Consider the following 21,805-nt stretch of genomic DNA (forward strand, 5'->3'; position numbering starts at 1 on the left):
CAGTGAGGTGCCTACTGGTTTTAAAACAATCCATTAAACAGGAGTAGGTTCAAAGTATTTTTCTGAGGTGTGAAGAAGCACTGTGCCACTGGAGATGCTGCAAGGACTTGACACTGGATTTGCAGTCCACATGCTTGGTGAATTGACAGCACTAATGTTCCACCCAGGTCCGTCCACAGAATACAAACCAAATGAGTCAAGCAGTAATCTATTCGTTTCCTTTGGGTCGTGTTATTTTAAAATTAATTTCATGTTTTATTATGCAGCAACACTGTGTCCCGGTTAAAGCTGCGAAGGTTATTTTGGGTCACCTTCTGTAGTTGCTATGGTGATACAGTACAAGGTATGACAGGACGTCACTGCCGGGAGATGGGATTCTAATTTGCACCTCTCAGGACAGGAGCTTTGCATCTGTCAGAAAGCACCATCATCTTTCCATATGGAAACACAGTGAAATGGGTTTTGTTATCAGAAGAACACAGTTTAGTATATTCTCTGAACTGACCTATAGTCCGAACCATGCTATCACAATGAAATGCAAGCCGCTTCAAGATCATGTAAAAAAAAAATTCAGCTGTCTTAAAAGGGGTTATTAGTGATTTTTGATGTAACTGGCAAAATCATAAAACACTAGATTAGTCAATCTTTATTATGGAACAGACTGCCATCAGAATTTCCAACAAATCACTGGTGTGAAGAGGGTCCGGTCCCAGCTGGTTCGGATTAGCGACTGGCTATGGTATGTAAATGGTCCTCACGCTCACCGATGTCAGAATTACAATTACATGTTCCACTCCCATGCAGTTTTTTCTTCCACTATGCCAGCTGTCCGATACAGTTATGTGTGCAGCTCTGAGCAAGCAGCAGGTGTTTTTCCATCACAAGCTTAACCATTTAAGGTACAAGGGACATACACGCCCCACAAATAACATTATTTGAGGTGCACGAAACAGGGTTTAAAATGTACTGACAGGGTGGATCTGGTCGGTCATCCAAATGGTCAGTTTCCTTGTGATGCTCGAGTCACTCTGAAAAGTATTTTAAGAAGAAACCGTTTGAACAAACGTTTAATTCCTTGTGTACCTTAAGGGGTTAAATAAAATTGAAAGAAGTGAACTGATGGGAATACAGAACGGATTGACAGACAGCGAAGATATTCACATCTATTTCCCACTATGATCCTTCCCAGCCAATCAGGTTCAGTGTAGATTTCCCTGGAAGATGTCCTTTGAGCTTTAGAATACTGAAACTCTGTGTGGTCGTTAGCTTCAAACCCTATGCGATCTCGAATAAAATATTTAAATAAAAATGACTGACGCAGTATGAGCAATTATATGAAACAGAATTCAAACATTTCTAGGAGTCGAACTGCTACAGTAATTAGTCACACAGAACAGTGGCTGGTTTCAGGAAAGGTTTGCCATCACAACCTACCAATCCAAAAGTGGATGTTTCAAGGCCTCCCTCCCTAGAAAACCCTTTCACAGGAGATATGCAGTGCGAGCCTGGCATTCACCAGCGTATCTTAATAAAGGGACATCAAGGTTAGGTACTCCTCAGGCTCCTAACAAACAGAAACGGCTGTGAGGATTCTTCCTGAACCGCTCTCGACTGGGTTCACCTCGACAGACACTCGCACTGATGAAGTTTCATGCGAGCAGATCGAGCTCCAGTTACTAGACACTGAACAAAAGGCAGCGGAACCTGCCTGTCAGTAGAGAGGGTGAATAATTGATGACAGAGGAAATGCTAGCTGGTGAAACACAGTCATTCTGCACACTGTCTTAGGAGACCGTTACTGACATTTCATCACCAGGGTTGGGGTCAATTCCTGTTTTTTTAATTCTGATTCTTATTTTAAATATATTCCCAGTTCCAATTCCCATTCCCTTTTAATCAATTCCAATTCCAAGGACATAAAATTGACCCATTTGGAAATTGTTAAATCTAGGCCGGTCTATAGTGAACTCTGAATAATCCCTGTATACGTGCACTCAAACAGCACAGCATCCCTTGTAAAGGGTTTCTGATGTTATTTAAGAGTACTGTACCATGAAAACTTAGCAGAATTAGGATAATGCTGAGATATAATATAATAAGTATATTTTTATATAGTGCCTTTCATAGTGGACCACCATCTTTACAGAGGTAGGCTGTGAACTGTGCATTATATGTAGAGTCACTTACAACAGGACACTGATTTAACTTCTCATCCGCAGGACGGAGCACAAGGAGGTTTAGTGACTTGCTCAGTGTCACACAGTGAGTCAGTCAGTGGCAAAGGTGGGATTTGAACCGATGACCTTCTGGTTACAAGCCCAGGACTTTAACCACTAGACCACACTGCCTCCTGTATGTGACTTGACTTAATGGAGCCTAATTCATTCAAATACCTTTAAGCTGCCCAGGGTATAATTATTTATGTGTTTACTCTATAAATTGAGCCAGGCTCATTTTCAACATTGCATTCACTGCACTCCAGGAACAGGCCACTCTCCTCTTTCTCCTTGGCAACACTGCTCTTACAGATAGGAGTCATTCCAACATTTAAAGAGCAGCGTTTGCTACATCACAGTTCATTCCAGCTAGCCCATAAACGCCTTTCTAAACGAAAGGAAACCGAGATGCATGCAACCCTTAATCTCATTAATCTCACACTTCAAACACACGTGTGTCTGATGAATATCGGGCAATCAGCGCCTTTTCTAATTAGCTCCCTCTGACATTTATAGTTTTCATCCAAGAGGAAAGGATTGAACGTGGAAGTGGAAAGAGCACAAGAGAATTCTAATCCTGCTTTCTGTGTAAATGTCCTGGTGAAGCCTGGCAATCACATTCCTCTCTCAAAGGAGGCTGCGTGGGAGGAATCCCGTTCACTCCGTCTTCATGATCAAAGCAGAAAAGCAGCAATCTTATTAGCTTCATTTGCTGGAGAGTGACGCAGGCAGAGCTAGAGATCGTGTCAATGCTAGTGTCCATCTGCAATCAGGTGCAGTGCACGTGTTAAAGGACTGATCTATCCCCCTCAACAAAATATTACATTCGACAGTATTTAACACGTTATTAAAAACGAGGCAAAACGGAATATTGAAGACTCGCATTTAAGGTTCTTCTAAAATACAGCCTTGTGGAAGTGCAGTCCCTGCACCAGTAGGAGTCAGTGTAGAGCACGACAGACCGGGGTTAGGAGACAACTGGGTGACCTGCACAGTATACTGGGTTTATATAACAAAATGAAGGAACAGCCCCAGGAGAGAGAGAGAGAGAGAGAGAGAGAGGAGACAATCGAATGACTGCTGGAGTCCCTCCCAACCCCGGGCGCTCTGTGATAAAGACTGAAACTCACTGTGGGGCTCCCGAGAGTGTAAACACCAGTGACTGATGCTGTTCTGTACCACAGAAAACCTGCTGCTCTTCCCAATAACCCCAAAACTGGGCACTATTCCCCAATTCATAGTGTGCTGTACAAGAGCATGCAACAGCCTCCTGAGGGAAATATACAGCAAGTCATATAGGCTGTGTGGTCCAGTGGTTAAAGAAAGGGGCTTGTAACTAGGAGGTCCCCGGTTCAAATCCCACCTCAGCCACTGACTCATTGTGTGACCCTGAGCAAGTCACTTAACCTCCTTGTGCTCCGTCTTTCGGGTGAGACGTAATTGTAAGTGACTCTGCAGCTGATGCATAGTTCACACACCCTAGTCTCTGTAAGTCGCCTTGGATAAAGGTGTCTGCTAAATAAACAAATAATAATAATTATTGGATCAGGGTTTTATGCTCTGTAAGACTGAAATAAAAACGAATAGCATTACAGTCACTTATGTATCGGTACTACTTTAACATTGAACAAAAACTAAACCACACCACATCTATTCTTCAGGAACAAGATATATAGGAGGAGAGTTGGGTTCCATCATTGCCATTGCAATCCTAGAGAAACTGCTTCCAATGCAGTACTGCAGTGAAAGCAGCAGCCCTTATTCAGCTCTCTGGCTTACACTTTAATACGTCAAAAAAAAACACTCACTGCTGCTACTGTAGCTGATGGGCCCTCCTGCCGATGGAGCCTCCATTTCATTACCCTTCCCCAAGGTTAAAATATTAGTTAAAGTGCACAGCAGTGTGCAGGGAATCCACTCCCATCGGCAAGACAGTCTGTTAATGCTGTATGAACGAGTGGGACTGTCCAAGTCTGCAGCTACAGTAGTTTTAATACAGTAAGTATGTACCCAGTGTCCATGCAGTACAGGGCTGTTCTTTGTAATACCATTCAGCCCAAAGACACTTGTGGGGAGGTTAGTGCCCGCTTGTTGGTACAAGGTGAGGAAGTGTGCTCGGTTTTACCAGGGAGTTCTTCTTGTTATTATGATATGCTTCACTATAAGGGGATGGAAGTTTACAAAACAGATCTGAATGTTTTATGCAATGGTTGACAGGCCTGTTCTCTCAGGTTAATCATTTCTTTAAATCAGTTAATCAGCAAGGCCATAACCAGCTAGGAGGACACAGAGGTCATGACCTCTTTTTTTTTTTTGCATCACGTGACGCAAAGGCTCATCAAAATCTCAGTAAAAATACATAAAAATGCTTCATTTTCACTGTTGGTTTAATGTGTTTAGTACAGTTTTTAAAACCACTTTCAAAAGGTTTTGTGAACTGCAAACTTCAAAACAGGCCTAACAACAGTTAACAAAACATTCCTCAATATAATATATATATATATTTATTCTTCAAAAAGGTTCACACAAATAAGTTTTTGCTCAAAGAGCCAACTTCCCAACGTTTCGGTATGTATAACATACTTTTGTCAAGGGAAAGTGTGTTTGAAAACAAACATTGGAGGAATTTATAGGCTTTTGATGCCATAGTAACCACACATTTATTTCTCTTTGTGATGTCATTCACTATATAGCTAATGATGTAATGATCTACTGTTCCTTTCTGTTTAAACCTTCAGGCATCATGGTATCTAGTCTATTTATCCATTTATTTTATTTTTATTCTTCTATACATTATCTAATTTAATTTTTTCTAAAACCACAAACTTTAGGTCATCCATGGTGTGACTGTTCCTTGTAAAGTGCTGAACTATTGGTTAATTTTCTTTTTCATTTCTTATATTATTATTATTAAATCATTTAGCAGACGCTTTCATCCAAATGTGTGTGTGTGTGTATATATATATATAATATTATTTATTGTTTAAATTGTTTTAACCAGGTCAAACTTCCTAGGAATTAATATATTTACAGATACAGAAGTAGTGTATGGAATATCTATCTAACTATCTATATCTCATTTATTTGTGTGTGTATATGTTCTATAGTTATATATATGTGTGTGTGTGTAATATATATATATATATATATATATATATATATATATATATATTACACACACACACATATATATAACTATAGAACATATACACACACAAATAAATGAGATAAAGAGAGAAAGATAGATAGATATTCCATACACTACTTCTGTATCTGTAAATATATTAATTCCTAGGAAGTTTGACCTGGTTAAAACAATTTAAACAATAAATACATACATAAATACATACATACATACATACATACATAAATAAATAAATAGAGAATTAAGATACGAATGCAGTTATTTGATCTCATTACAGTGTGCCCATGGCTGCCAGTCCATGGAAACCACAGGGGAATGGTTATTACAGTAACTCTACTTTCAGAGTCAGAAGATTTGAAATGAAGCATTCTAGTGAATAGTCTTTGGTTCCAAGAACTGCAGCATACTTGTATTTTGTATTTATTTATTTATAAAATCCCTGGAAAAAACAGCAGGTATTAATAAGTAGAGTTGTAATATTTAGAACAGATTACGTTATGTAATAATTAAATCTTACCCAATTAAATGAAATTATACTGCAGGTAAATATTTACAACATGCTAACCCAATAAGGCAGAATACGGTATATCATTTATTACCCTCTCATAAATCAGAGGCCAGAAATACAAACGCATTCTGGTTTAATAAACAATCTGTTAAAAACTAACTAGCCTTGACGTCTCCATCCTTTTCAATTAAAATGGAAACCCAATTGCTCCCATGGTTTATAAAGTAAGATTCTTCTGTTTGCATTCACACACACACACAGTACATTAACCTGCACTATGGGGGGGTATCTTTATAAACTCATAACTAAATCGATTGTTTTTTTTCTCCAGACTAAGATCAGACCATGCACTTCATCGTCTCTCCCTGCAAAGCAATTCAGATGTCATTTTACAAAGCACCTCCAGTCTGCAGAGCCTGTAACACATGGAAAGATGCAGGCTTAGCGTCTATGGAGTCGTACCGAATACCGTTTGATTCCTGCTGCCCCGCAGAGGCTGGATTAAATTCAACAGCACAGGCCAACAACTCCTCCAGCACAAAGCCTCTCTGATTTGACAAAATATTGAATATCTCCATCTGCCCAAAAGCTGGCGCCAAAAACCTGATCTATGACTTCAATAAAGAAACGGCTTTCTTGTCACATCCAGGCTAGGGTGCTGTACAGCAGGGAGGACAGGATGGTCTTAGTGCTCCTAGAAATCCCATTGACAGCATTTCATAGTGGATCATTTGTAAAGGAAAACCTGTCATTAGTGGGTGGGTGTGTGTTTTTAAATGCACTTTGCCAAACACAGCCAGGCTGTCTGGCAATGTGGGAAGCAGGATTACAGTATACTGAAGTCATACATACATGATTCAGAGACAAGTCAGAGCTAGCAAGTGTTTTCCATTCCATTCAGCGAGCCAGCTGGGGTTTTAATATCATGTGGTACAGTATAAGACTGAAAGGGTTTTCAATACATTACATCAGTTATCAGTATACAGGGTCATCTACAGTAGGGTGCAGTATGGGAGTAAATGTTAAGCCCCATGCTTTTTCTGAAGTTATAATCAAGGGGTAGCAACACAAGTCATTTTGATTACAAGATAAATCAAACCTGCCTGACAGACTTGTAGAATACAGCTTGTGTACAAGAAAATATGCAGCCAATATCTCACACAGTAACCTTTTGGTTTCTCTATCATCTGAAAAGGCAGAAAGTCACATGACCACATTGCTGCAGCCACTGGCAGTCTGAAGTCTGTATCTGAAATGGGTTCTGAAGTGTGGTGTTCAAAGTGCAGCGGAACACAAAGCCTCAAAAGGGTAAAAAAAAACAAACACAGAAACATGCCTCAGTTATTACAAAAAATAAATAAATACTGTAGCTGTTAATTCTAAAATCCAGGTAGTGACCCAGTTTTGTTGTGATGCACCACTTTCCTAAGCTTCCAAGATGACAAGTAAATAAGATGAACTCCGAGTCACTCTTTAGTCTTTTTGTTAAAGCTACATCGCTCTTCTTCCCCTTAGTTCTGCATTATCTAGAATATTCTACCATTCTTCCCATGAGGCCTCCGCTTGCTGTAAAGCCTGTGCTGTCAGCCCCCTTGTGTGTGTATCAAGTGTAAACATCAGCAGGGTGATGGAGGCTCCTGCTCAAGCGATGCATGAAGTCATATAAACAGGCCAGTTGGATGCAGGCACAGGTATCCACCTGTCTTGGGAAATATACAAACAGCCAGATATCTGAAGCACAATGGAAATAAGACACCTCAATGCAACTGTCACATGCAGCAATTCTGCAGGTCAAGACACAGCAATGTTTTGAAAGGGTTTTGAAAGTGGATGAATACCAGCGATTTCCCCATTGCAGGTTCCTTGTTTATTCTTTTTTTTAATACCAGGACCTGCTGCCCTGGGCTTTTAAAAATCCCCAGTTTCTGAATGCACTGCTACAGCAGACTCCTACTCCTGGAACACAAGAGGGAAAGCCAGCAAAGCCAGACTTGCTGGAATTTTCCTCATGTCGGTTTTATACACCTTACGCAACACACCCTGCAACTGCCCTAGCCAAACTACTGTACCTCTCAGAGGTGCTCAACTTAATTAACATGCTAATGTTTAACCATTGCTGCTCAGTGGGCAAGATGACTTCCTGTGGACAAACCTGCATACACTGGCACTAACAGGTGTAAAGCATGCAGGAAACAGCCATAGCTCCGGGTTCACTGGCATATTAATAAATCTACAAGAATGTTTCAATTCACCAACCCCTTTTTTTACTGAAATCTTAACTTGGCCTGGATATACCTTTGTTTGTTTTTTCATTGCATATTATGCACACATCGTTGTTGTTTTGATGGTACAGGAATTCCGAGGGTACAACCAACTGTATTATGCTGTTATTGTGTAAACACCGACACGTCTGTTTAAGCTATAGCTAAATAATCACAGAAATGACAGATGAAAAGCAGCGCCACGCAACACAACCAGAGCAAGCAATATCCACCATCATTGTCTCTGTTAGGCGTTTTTTAAAAAAAAAAAAAAACGTGTAGGTCAGGGGTCAATACCATACTAATTAAAATCCAACTGGGACCAGTACAGGTGCGCCAGGTTACACAACTATCACTTACCAAACTAGCTGGCGACAGCTACTCGTGAGTGACAAGGACAAATGCGGTAACTGATCTCTGCTGCTTTTCCAATTAAAATTGATGGTGCTACTATGCTGTGATTAACAATACCCACCGTCAAATTAAAATTAGAAAGTTATAAACGTAAAATGTTATACGGCGAAGGCCAAATACCGTACTATCTAAACCAAGTGTTTAGCTGTCTGATGAGCTTTAGAAAACAAAATAATCTAAATTTCTAGTACGTGTTTGCAACAGAGTCGCGGTCCGTTCCTTCGCAAATTAACAAGCAGTTGCGGTAAAATGGATGTATGGATACAGGGATATGGCGATATGAATCGTAGCTTTGCAGTGTAAATGACATACATTGTTAATTGAAAAGTTGGCAGTTCTTCAAACAGCTCAGGACTCCACTCCCCAGGCAGCGCTAACGATGTATGTCGTGTCATGTACTTATATTATATATTCCGTAGAAAGGGAAGTCAGGATGTGTAATCTGACGTAGTCTAAATTAATATTAACCTACATTATGCATGTAGGACAGCAACTGTTTTAACGTCCATCATGTTATCCCCGTGACTCACAAACAGCTGAGTACAGACAGTACTAATTCCTAAAGAACGATGTATTAATACGACTAGCCATCTTAAATATCATTTAACCTTATTACTGTAATAGAATCCAAAATATTTTTGGAATAATCGTATCTCCAATCTAATCCTTTTAAGATTTGGTATATGCTGTTTATTCTTTTTAAGAAGAAAGGTGTTATTGAAATAATATAATAATCAGTGTATTGCAACATCAAAAGGGACAACGTCGTGAACATCATGATTAAAAAAAAAAAAACAGTAACGACAGTTAACCTAGACCATAATCGTTTGCAAGACGTTTCTACTCACCGTTGGGTAAAACTACGATGTTTGGTGACCTTAAGAATCCTGACGAGTACAAAATATAAATGCCGTATTCGCAATGCTACCCTCAGCACGTTTTCCTGAATTTGCTATTCTGCTCTCTGGTCGTTCTTTATCTCAAGCAGAAAGGGTACAACGACAAGGCACGTCACTGGCCAGGCACGACCGCCCCTTTCTTAAAGACACAGAAGTCCATTTTAAACCACAGACTGAGGACTTAAGGAAAGAACCAAAGTTACTGTAGTCTGCAGTCTTTCTGCAAAATGCTAGTTTACAGAAAATGTCTCATTTGCATTTTCTGCTTTACCCTCAATTTTTTTAAAAATGTTACCATCATATCATTTTTATTTATTTTTTATTAAAAACAATCTTGACAAGGCTGAACTTTTGGTCATCTGAAATGTGTGCACCAATGATGGCAGAGCACTGAAGCTGTATTAATCAAAATAGATATGTTTGCAGGAAAGGAACTCAAACAAGCATTGCAGTCATGATATGCCTCAAACACTCCAAACTTAGTCACCAGGCTCGTTTACAGAGGTTACCCTATAAAATGCATATTTAAAAACAGCTACATGTTTATCATTTCGTTCTACAGCATTACAGCAGGGGAGAAACCAGAAAACCTGAGAAAGCACTGCAATGAAACAGCATGTAATATTATTAAACACATGTGAAAAGTGCAAGTACAAAAGAAAGTAGAAGTGAGATTGTGCTTTCATTAAAATACCCGCCAGCTTTATCAGTCATCAGCCCCTCCCAATGCCTCCCTGGAACTCTCCCAGGTAGCAGTGCTGGTGCATGTCTCTCGAGGTCACGGCTCTCCTCTGACCTTGCTTTACTCTCCATCCTAAGTGTCGCACTCAAGGTGATCCCAGCCTTTCAGCTCTTAGGCTCCCAGACTGTGGACTTCTCTATCAGAGACTCTGGTTGAGTGGGTATTTTTAAATTTAGACTAAAAGCCTACTTTTTTGAATTGGCATTGTTAAGTTACCTTTCCTGTTGTTTATATTTATAATATCACACTAAATTTGCAGTTTTCTCCCATGCTTTTCCCATGGCTTAGCTATGCATTTCTCATAGTTTACTATGCTTTTAAATACATTTTAACATATTATCGGTGCTTTACAGTGCTTCCCTATGCGTTACCATGCTTTCGCTGTGCTTTATTCTATTGAATTGTCTTTTCTTTTCAGGTGTTGTTTTGTAAAGAGCTTCTGCTATGAAAGGAGCTGTATAATTCCGAGGTTGTGTTGTCATTTCTCACACACACACACGATTTACAGGGGCAGGGATTCTGCCCTGTCACAATAACAAATAAGGGAAAAAAGAATAATCATTATATACCTGCCATTTTTAATCACCTCTTGTAAAGTGACATTTTACATTGTTTGCCAATTAGATTGAAACTGAAATTGTTATCAGAACTCAGTGATATGGGAATACTCTTGTGTTTCACAAATGGCAGGATATGAATAGAAAAGGCTATTCTTACTCGAAGGAAGAACAAAGGCAGTGTGAATCAAAGCACTGAGAAAAAACACAAGAGGATAATGATGATACTGCAGGCACTGACAGAACCATAACAGGGATGTGAATAAAAGAGAACCAGGGTTTAAAAAAGAAATTACTGTCAAATTGGATTTTTAAAATAATTACGAATATCACTTTTGGGAGCAAGCTTAACATACATCTCTCCTGGTGACTCTTAAAAAGAAAACATTGCATGTTGTGCAGTGTGGAGTAGTGGTTAGGGCTCTGGACTCCTGACCAGAGGGTCGTGGGTTCAATCCCCAGTGAGGGACACTGCTGTTGTACCCTTGAGCAAGGCACTTTACCTATATTGCTCCAGTAAAAACCCAACTGTTTAAATGGGTAATTGTATGTAAAAATAATGTGATATCTGTATAATGTGAAATAATGCATAATGTGATATCTTGTAACAATTGTAAGTCGCCCTGGATAAGGGCGTCTGCTAAGAAATAAATAATAATAATAATGTTATTTGCAATGTCCCCTCGAATATATTCCCTTATTACAGCAACAACTTGTTCTTCTTGTAGTATCGCCTCAATGGTCCTGGATCTACAGAGTGACGTATCGCAGCACATAAAGTCATTTTTAACTTGTATAGTAGAGTGCTGTTGTACCTTGTTTTACAATGAAGAAAATCTATAAGAAACGATAAGACAACTAAAGGTGGACTTTCTTCAATCATATCTGCACCAATCTGTTTTTCACTGCAGCAATTGCAATTTTGTGTCTCAAGCTTTGGTAACACATTAAAAGAATGGCAACACATTCAATAGTGTCTTTCAGTGGGATAGCAGCAGTGTTCCAGTTCTTGTCCAGCTATTTACATTCACATATTATTTACCAAAGCCACAATGCTTCCATGTTTTTAACAAGGCAATGTATGAGGGCAAACAGTGATTTGCAAGTAAATTAAAACATGCAGCTAGAGGCATTGTTTTAACAGCTCTAAATTGCTTGTTTGTTGACCATTGCCCTCAACCAGGCCCTGTTGTCACTGTCATTCAAAGAATGTTTGGTAACAGTTTCCAGTAAGCACATCTTCTCCAAACCATTATATACTGTAAGCGTGGAAGTCAGCATAAACAGCTGCTGTGCTGGTGGGTTCTAAAGTGTAACAATAGAGTTCTGCATCTGTTTACACTCAGTCTTACCCCAGACACGTAAACTAACCTAAAAAAAACAATAGGTTGTATGCTGACCTAAAGCAGTGTTCCCAATGAACCCCTAGTGCCAATCAAACTTCAATAGCCTTTAAGTAAAACAAACAACAATTACAGGGCAGCCTCCTGCCACGAGGTGGTATGCGTTAATTAAAAAAAAAAAAACTCTTAATTAATAAACCCTTGCAAAGAAATCACAGTTACAACACATGGCCAGTGGGTGGCACTATGGGTTGAGATTAAATCCCATTTAAAAAATGTTAACCATTCATTACAGTTTATCACACCCCTCCAGAACTCAATTGTATTTTTTTTATTAAGACTGGATTCCTAACCCTCCCCTCACTAACACCTTCCGAGAACCAAAATGAAAGCCTCATCTCTGATAGAACAAACTGCTTGAAGTTCTACAGCAGTGCAAAGACTCTTTTGTTGTTGTTTTTTATAATTTTACATAATAATTACCAGTATGTTTTTTTGTCAGTTGGGAATAATAATAATAATAATAATAATAATAATAATAATAATAATAATAATAATAATAATAATAAATACTGTATGATGAGAACAATTTGATATCAGAGTATCGAACATTGCTTGTGATAACGAGTGCCTAGGGCATGCCTCCGCTCTAAGCGCTTATTCACTGCATCCTTGACAGGCTGTTGCTTTCTGTAAAGCAATGACGGCCATTCCAGATCCTCCTGTAAAGCTTCCGAACAGCTGGCATGATAACAGCGTGTTTGTGTTTCCCGTTGGTCCAGATCTGGAAGATTCAGTTAACAGTGAATAAAGAACACCCCACTATTTCTGCTCCTTCCGTTGTGTGCTCTAAGGAACTGTCTGTTTGATATATTGCATACTGTTTTTTAAAAACTGCAGGAAAACAATGAATCATCATTAAGCTTTACACAATCTAGACGAAAGCTCCGTGGACAAAATGCATTTTACTGTTAGTTCTTTGTTTTGGACTAAAAAAAAAGAAAAGAAAAGAAAAGCGTGTTACTAGAAAGCTTGTTGATGTAATAGTGTACACTTGTAAAATGGTATCATTTCTCAAAGTAGAAAATGTAAGCTGAATTTTAAACGCGTTGGGCCCGGTGATCTTTTTTCACAGAACCAGTTTACAGTAATCTTTATTACCCTCTGTTTTTGCTTCATTATTTTATTTTACCAGTTTTTTTTTAACGTGTGTGTCCCTTTAATTAAAAGACGAGTGCGTGAAGAGTGTGTCTGCGCTCTGTATCGCACATGCTCACTAGAGCCATTCAGCACTTCCTTATTTCTGCTCAAAACATTGCAGCAGTGAAATACGGAACTCGTTCAAGCACTACTTCAATGGAGTAAACAGAGTAACGCTGCGTTATTATTTCTTCCATTAACTAATTATACGTTTCGAAATGCTGATGAAGTACCTGTGCACCGCGTTTTTCTGCGTCTTTCTAATCGTAAACCATGCCACAGGAAAGGAGTTTACAGAGCACGATATGGCACATTACAGGTTGGTTGGTTCACAATTGAAGTGGACGCTACTTCTGAAAATGCATCATCGCTGTAAGATGAAGAGACGTGTGTTCTTTATAGTGCAAATGTCTAATTAGCACAATAATAAGAGTGGAAAACCACTGACGAAACACTTGAAAATGAATTAATTAGTTCTATCAGATTGCCTCTCAAGTCATTCTGTATGAATTAAGTAGAATATAGAAAGCTGGTCAGATTGCTGAAAACATTGTGTTTTTTTCCAACAGAGAACGGATAAAGTCAATGTTTTATCACGCCTACAACAGTTACCTCGAGAATGCTTATCCCTATGATGAACTTCGACCTCTGACCTGTGACGGTCAGGACACTTGGGGCAGGTGTGTGTTCTGTATGAGTTGCTAGTCATAAAAGCAAGGGCTGAGTTCATTAATGCATTTCTTAATTCTGTATTTAATACATAGTATATTTCTGTATTCTTTCCTGCAGTTTTTCTCTGACACTGATCGACGCACTTGACACACTGCTGGTGAGCCTATATTTCTTGTTTTATGCAGTACAGTATTTGAACTTTGTGTTGAGTTCATACAGTAGCCTTGCTTTATATCCATGAGGACCACAGCAAGCTGTAAGACCATTAACATACTCTACTCCAGAGATGCATTATTCCTCGGGAGCCCACTTTCTTCAGTTTTGTATTCTAGGTCTATTCATTGATTAGTGGATAGTAGGTTCTTGTTGGATGGTAGAGACTTCCTTCAATTTAGTTTTTATTTTGGCAAGAGAATTTTTAGAATGAGGTTGTTGTATTTGGTGATGGCAGGGGAGAAACACTGTACCTATCATTAAAACAGCCTGTTGATTTGTTTGTTTGTTTATTTATTACTTTTTTAGATTTTAGGTAACAAAACAGAGTTTCAGCGGGTGGTGTCTGTGCTGCAGGAAAATATTAACTTTGACAGCGATGTGAACGCATCAGTGTTTGAAACCAACATCCGAGGTGAGTACTGAGGGGCAAATCGCCAAACTGTATAAAAAGGTTTCTTTTTTTGTGCTATTTTTATTGACAGGGTTCATTGTTACAAAACAGGGGCGGCCAAACTTGTCCCCTCCACTCCTGGTCTTTGTACCAACCCTGTTCTAAATTGTTTAACTGACCAATTAAACCTCCATTCAGACCCTGAAATATTTAATTTTATCACTGTATCTATTACACCTGGAGTGGGACTGTGATTCGACACCCCTGGTCTAAAACATACTGTATAGGCACTAAGCTATTGGTTAAACCATCCTTCCTGTGCTTATCGAACCAGACAGACCCTTAACATGCCTGTTTTCAGGACTCATTGGTACAAGACTCTTATATTATTATCTTGAGCCCTGGTGAAGATATGATCATATTCTTCTGTGTGGATTTATCACGGCGTTAAACGTGTCAGAACTACAAACTGAAGTGCTTGCTCCTGCCCCTAGTGGTGGGAGGCCTCCTCTCCGCTCACTTGCTGTCGAAGAAGGCCGGGATGGAGCTGGAGGTGGGATGGCCCTGCTCGGGGCCCCTTCTCAGGATGGCTGAAGAAGCTGCACGCAAACTTCTGCCAGGTGAGCAGGAAGATATATTCAGAATACCATTTCCCTTTCAGCTCGTTTATGTATAAAAAAAACTAGTGGGAGAAATGTGTGTTAAATTCTACTTCTTTGAAAAAACTAAGCAAAACCAGCATATCAAAAACAGTTTTAATAACTTGAATAGGTGTCCGTATTGCATCTTCAGTATGACACTTTTTGTTTGTTTTAGAAGGCAGATATTACAGCACCTGAGAGTGCGTTTAATGTGAATGATAGGAGTGCAGTGCAGAATTATAATTTCTGGTGTCATGGTTGCTGCATCCATAATGAGGCTACTGTAGCAGACGTGACCATTGCTATTTCTGGACACGTACTGCGTGCATTGTGGGTTTGATTGAGCATTCTGATGGAGCAAAATCCCTGGGGAGGTCAGTGTGCTGCATTCACTCTGGCATCCTTGTGCATTCAGGATTGCTCCAACATGAAGCGTGGATGCAGTCTGATCGATTCATTTCGGATCGATAAGACCCATTACAGGGGTGCTTGCCACCTCATTTGCAAGGGGGTCCCAGGGGATCAAAGCAGCATTCCAGTACATTATCATGCACAGAGTTAGGTTTAATACTCGTGCTAACATGAACAGCGACTCATATATTATTTCAAAATTCAGATGAATATTCTTTGTATAAACCTATAGATAATATGGCATGGTATAGCACTATATGATATAACAATAGGGAAATATCTTCTTAATAAATTTCAAATGTCAGTTAGAGTATACAAACAACATTTAGTGATGCTACTTGTGAATTCGAATATGATAATTGGATTGCTGTTTGTTTGAATAATTGAATAATTGAAAAATGTTTTTACACATGAATACTGTGACTGGTTGTCCTAGCACAGCCCTCAAATGAAATACACTGATCTAAGCTAAATATCAAATATATTAATCTAATTGCCAATGGTGCAAGTCTGATTCGCAAGGCATTGTCAAAAATGCTTTTTTCGTGAGTGTTCATCCAGCTGTAATGGCTGTGCTCTGGAATTAAAAAGCACTGGCCAGTAATTTATTCCCCATTCTCATGCTTTAAAGTAAGGTCACTGTGTCCTTGCATTCCCTCTTGGACGCTACAGAAACAGGCATAGGTGTAGAAATAGGGGCCAGGCTTTTCAGAGAGTTAGAATACTGAGTTTAAGATTTAAATCTGCCTAACCCTAACCCTAAGAGAAAGAATGTAGTACAGTTTTACACTGGCCCGTCCTTCTGCACTTATGCCCACTCAGCGTTTACAGTAATAGTAGAACTGATGATGGTTACATTTCCAAGTAAAAACTCAGAAAATTCCCAGTTCAGTCTTTAGAAAGTTGTCAGTGTGCAGCACTGTCTGATCCTGTCGCTCGCTTCCTTTATCTCAAACTGATGTTTTTATTTGCCTGACCTTCCCAGTGTGTCCATTGTAACATGATAATCAATCGAGGGTGACGTTTGCTAATGGTCTCTTCCCATATTTAACAGTAGCCGTCAGCTATGTTCAATAACCCCAAATAACCTTTTGCCATAATACCATTTGCACTGCATGTGAATAATAACCACCCAAGGGCAGTCATGTACACAGAATAGCAAACACTGCAGGGGCGTAGATGGGTAGTAGTGTTATGTTTTGATAGCCCTGTGACAGCTCTCTTTAAGTTCGCTTTTAAACTAAACAAATGCAAGGGGCAGAAAATCATATTTGAACAATGTAAACTAGATTGGAGTTTGCCTGACACAGTAAATCATGCCAATGTGCAATTGTAAACGATTATGCTTACTAGGTAGGTTTGGAGGATTTGGTGGAAGGCTTTATTGTAACAGTCTGCAGTTGCAGTGCATGTTGTGGTCCCTCACCATTATAAAGACATTGATACATTTTCAAATTAAATCAACAAGGCGTTGACAGGTTCTAAGCCTGTGAGCTTTCAAACAAGGGTCCAAGCAAGAAAACGCGTGTGTTGCACTGCAGGCTCGTTCACGTAATAAAACTGCTGGTTTGTATTGAGGTTGGCAGATCACTGCTGGTCAGTCCCATACCAGTTAATAACAGTTCAGCTTCTTGTAATGCACTGGAAATGATTGCAATGAAGCATAATGCATTGGAGATCAAGTATTGTTGTAATGTATTGGAAATGATTGAAACGAAGCATTTTCTTTTAATGTAGTAGACTGATTTTGATAGTGAGTCGATATAACCTTGTATGTGGCTGCATACAATATTGTGATTTTTGTTGATGATTTTATAATAGCATTGTAAACTGTTGTACTAATGTAAATGGGACTTGCTAATTGAGCGTGTGTTGTGCTGTGCCCGGGTGCAGCGTTCCAGACTCCGACAGGCATGCCGTACGGCACGGTGAACCTGCTGCGCGGAGTGAACCCCACGGAGACGCCAGTGACCTGTACTGCCGGGGTCGGCACCTTCATCCTGGAGTTCTCCACACTGAGCCGGCTCACTGGGGACCCAGTCTTCGAGAAGGTGGCCAGGAAAGCACTGAGGGAGCTCTGGAAAACACGTTCTGACATTGGGCTGGTGAGTGAGAGGAGTAGTGCAGGCTGTTCACACGCCTACACACACAGTCATACACACACACCGGCATACACACAGGCATACACACACACACACACGCACACGCACACACACACAGATGCCTCTCCCACACAACGGCTGTGCTATCAGTATATAAATGCCTGATTCACTTAATTACAAAACTCCCTGGACCAGATTCACTATATTGAAGCACGTGCTAAAGCAAAGAAAAGGTTTCTGGGAGGGATGATAGAATTGTAAGGGTTGTTTCTTGCTAGGTTCTTACCATCAAAAATGTTTTGTTCCTTTCAGAAAACGTTTACTGCGCACTAGCTGTTTTAAAATGCTTGCTTACCAGTAATTCCAGTACAGTGAACATTGGAGGAATGCTGATCCCAGTGCTGTCTGAATCTCCTTCCTCAGGTTGGGAACCACATTGACGTGATCAGCTCCAAGTGGGTTGCGCAGGACGCAGGGATAGGAGCAGGGGTGGACTCCTACTTTGAGTACCTGGTGAAGGGAGCCATCCTGTTACAGGACGAGGAGCTGCACTCCATGTTCTTAGGTGAGAGCGCACACACACACACACACGCACACACACACACACACAGGCCATCACATGCCAAATGTGCTGTAAAAAACTCTGCTATTGCATGACGTCTCCCCGCAGTGGATATCGCAGATAAAAGCAGATTCAATTAAAACAATTTTGATTCCACCACCACCTGCTGGATAGAATCAGGATAGATTAGGAGGGTAGATTGTTATAACAAAGCACAAACCTTACAATCAAGCAGGAGGTTGTTTAATATATAGAGATAATATATATAGAGAGAGATATGTAAGATATATTGAATATATAAAGGATATTTGTTTATGAACTGGAGATGCATGTTTGGTGTTGGCTGTTAATAATGTCTGTGTGTGTTCATCCCATCATCACAGAGTATGACAAAGCAATTCGAAACTACACTAAGTATGACGACTGGTATTTCTGGGTTCAGATGCACAAAGGGACTGTGTCCATGCCAGTCTTCCAGTCTCTGGAAGCATTTTGGCCAGGGCTGCAGGTAAGAAATACACTAATTAAATACATATTCTAATCACCTTTAGCTACGTCAGTTATACAATTGTTATTATTTTATACAATTGTTTTATTATACAGTACTGGAACTCAACATCAAAGAAGGTGGCTGCAATCAGGATCTAACTCAACAAAAATCTAATTATTTCATTGAAATCAAAAGTTCAGTATTTCACAAGGCTGTCTATTTTAATAAGAGTAAGGGCAGGTGTTTCTTATCTTCAGGGGCCAGCAGAAACAGAGGCTTCAAGAAATCAATATACTGCAGTATTTGGATCAATATAGTATTTTGACTTGATGTATAAAAAAGATATATTCAGATCTAAGAGCCAAACACTTTTATCAGGACCCCAGATAGGTAGGAAAGGCTTCATAATCCTAAGATTCTCATGAGTTGTTTTTTTCGGTCCACTGGCTAAGCTTTTTGTGTTGCTGTTTCAGAGCCTGATCGGTGATTTAGACAGCGCAATGAAAACCTTTCTCAACTACTACACAGTGTGGAAACAGTTCGGAGGGCTGCCAGAGTTCTACAGCATCCCCCAGGGGTACACCGTGGACAAGAGAGAGGGCTACCCTCTGCGGCCAGGTACATTTACACCTTTCAGTTATCAGACAATCCAGCTGTTACAGTAGTTACTTTCCATTATGTATTCTTGCACAAGACAGATTACTTGTTCGGTGGACAACAACAACATTGTGTGCCACTTTCTGTAGAACAATCTTGGTGGTATATTTTATGGTACAACTATGGCTGCAAAGTAAATAAGATCTGTCATACAAGAAACATGGGGCTAGATTCATTGGGTAAATGTTTTAACAATAGAGAAACAAGACACTGTTGATCACTGGCTTGGTTTGTCATACAGGTGTAGCTTTCTACTAGGCTGCTTTTTTTCATTCTGTTGCCACAGAAATCTGCTTATAGCTACTGAACAATGTACAAGATACAGTATTTAGCTACACCACAATAAATAGCTACACCATCTTATAACTGTGGGTTCCCAGGAAACATCAGCCAGAGCTGTACTGGGGGGATCCAAGGCCCGGTTGAACAGTTACAAAGAACTGAGTACCAATCCATAATAGCAGTAATATACAAGATCAATAAGTGTATATACGAGATCAATATAAAAACAGAGTAGAAAATGTTGGTCTTCATGGTACAGTGGTTAAGATGCTTACTATGGTCACACTCTCCCTCTGCCTGCTACTTGAGTCCCACTTCTCATTTGCTTCAGTGTGAGAGCTTGTATAACTAATCCCTCTCCTCTTCCCGCAGAGCTGATAGAGAGTGCCATGTACCTCTATCGTGCCACCGCTGACCCCACCCTGCTGCAGCTGGGACGAGACGTTGTGGAGTCCATCGAGAAGATCAGCCGTGTGGACTGCGGGTTTGCAACGGTAAAGCAGCTCTTATCCAGATGGGCGGAGCCGGCATTTCTATCCACACTCCTGCAGTAAAGGAGGCAGACAGTTACCTTCTGTGTTTTTTGTGTTTTGCGAAACTGATGTGGGTGGTTTTGCGTTCAAGGTTTGTTTGTCTGCTTTGTTTCCAGGTGAAGGACGTGAGGGATCACAAGCTGGATAACCGCATGGAGTCCTTCTTCCTGGCCGAGACGGTGAAGTATCTCTACCTGCTTTTCGATCCCGACAACTTCCTCCACAACGACGGCTCTCACTTCGACACGGTGAGCGGGCCGCACGGAGACTGCGTCCTGGGGGCGGGGGGGTACGTCTTCAACACTGAGGCGCACCCCCTAGACCCAGCCGCTCTGCACTGCTGCAGCCAGGCCCGGGCTGAGCGCTGGGAGATAGTGGAGATACTCAGCGGGGAGAGGGAACCCCCCAAATCCCAAACTTCAAGCACAGGGGAACCGCATGAACAAACAGAGAGGATTGTACTACAGGACAGAAAGAAAAGGAAAATGCCAGTCCTGTCCTGCCCCAGCCAGCCCTTCAGCTCTAAGCTCTCTATACTTGGACAAGTGTTTAGTACTGAAAATACATGACGTCACTACTGTTTTTAAAGTTGCCTGTTTTTTTTTTTGTTTGTTTGTTTGTTTTTGACTGCTAATAAAATTGTATTTATTTCCAATTATCTTGTGAAAAAGAATAACTGTAGTTCAGTACCACCAATAATGTAAACAACAACAATCAAACACAAAAATATTTTTTTGAAAATCTGTTTTTTCATCAAACATTAAGGGGCTGGTATCCTCCGCAGAGAATTTTAAAGAAAACAAATAGGGTTATGCACTACTAATACTGATGTTGCTGGGCAAATAACAGTTGAAATCGTTTCCTGCATCCCATTTCATTGATACAGACAGATCTACAGCACCATGGGTGGGAGGTTTACCAGGGTGAAACACCTCAGGATCTTTGATTGGTTTCACATATGGCACATTTTGAAGGGTTTCGCTCCACACCCCTCTTACTGCTGCCCACACTGCAGAGCACACGCAGCTGTCAGTCTGTCCCCCCCCCCACTGGGAGGCATCACACATGGTAGGCTGCTTTATTTTCACACTACCCCCATTTGCACTCCTATTGCAACAAAGCTATAAAAACACCAGTCCTGCTTTCATGTAAAATGTGATTACCTATGAGAATGTGTTACAGAATATCTGATCTGCAGGTTTTTCCCATAACATTTTATCAGCGCTATTACAGAGATTCAAGATGTTTGTAATAGTCTGCTGCTGCCTGTTTTGCTCAAAAAGTGATGGAATGGCATAGATGTCTGAAGTGTGAGTGTGTGGGGGGGCTTGAAACTCTCTGGGGGGTTTAAACAACTGGGCTGTGAACAGCTTTCCAAGTGCAAAGAATACATTTGTAGAAGAATGTAGTCATTCTGAAGGAATTGTGATTCATTGCTCGTCTATAGGACATAGCCGTTTCTAATGAATAGCCTCCGTTATTGAGGAGATACTAATCCCAATGCGGAGAGTTTCACAAATGATAACTGGATCCTAACTCTCCACCTCAATGCATGTTAAATGC

The 21,805-nt window shown here is 40.2% G+C and overlaps 2 protein-coding genes across 5 annotated transcripts in view; one reads left to right on the forward strand and one right to left on the reverse strand.

The window, feature by feature from the left end:
• The window catches only part of LOC117420465 (protein NDRG3-like), a 37,495-nt gene extending 27,946 nt beyond the window's left edge, over positions 1–9,549 (reverse strand). For all 4 annotated transcript variants that reach the window (XM_034033941.3, XM_034033919.3, XM_034033923.3 and 1 more), the window contains exon 1: positions 9,393–9,549. The gene's annotated coding sequence lies outside the window, so the exon portion shown is untranslated. The remainder of the gene's footprint in view (positions 1–9,392) is intronic.
• A 3,802-nt stretch (positions 9,550–13,351) lies between these two features.
• Positions 13,352–20,898, forward strand: LOC117424463 (ER degradation-enhancing alpha-mannosidase-like protein 2). Its single transcript, XM_058990931.1, has 11 exons — positions 13,352–13,604; positions 13,855–13,965; positions 14,075–14,114; positions 14,480–14,585; positions 15,059–15,184; positions 17,510–17,721; positions 18,142–18,283; positions 18,664–18,788; positions 19,244–19,388; positions 20,082–20,203; positions 20,359–20,898. The coding sequence occupies exons 1-11, from the start codon at positions 13,504–13,506 to the stop codon at positions 20,809–20,811; spliced, it is 1,683 nt and encodes a 560-aa protein (XP_058846914.1). The 5' UTR covers positions 13,352–13,503; the 3' UTR covers positions 20,812–20,898.
• Positions 20,899–21,805: the final 907 nt, after the last annotated feature.

The sequence above is a fragment of the Acipenser ruthenus genome, chromosome 18, assembly GCF_902713425.1.
Source record: "Acipenser ruthenus chromosome 18, fAciRut3.2 maternal haplotype, whole genome shotgun sequence".
Lineage (NCBI taxonomy): Eukaryota > Metazoa > Chordata > Actinopteri > Acipenseriformes > Acipenseridae > Acipenser > Acipenser ruthenus.

Bases quoted from the DNA above. Each gene is read 5' to 3' on its own strand.
- LOC117424463 (XM_058990931.1), top strand. From the start codon at position 13,504: ATGCTGATGAAGTACCTGTGCACCGCGTTTTTCTGCGTCTTTCTAATC. The intron at 13,605-13,854 runs GTTGGTTGGTTC...TTTTTCCAACAG, and splicing joins CACGATATGGCACATTACAG to AGAACGGATAAAGTCAATGT. The intron at 17,722-18,141 runs GTGAGTGAGAGG...CTCCTTCCTCAG, and splicing joins CACGTTCTGACATTGGGCTG to GTTGGGAACCACATTGACGT.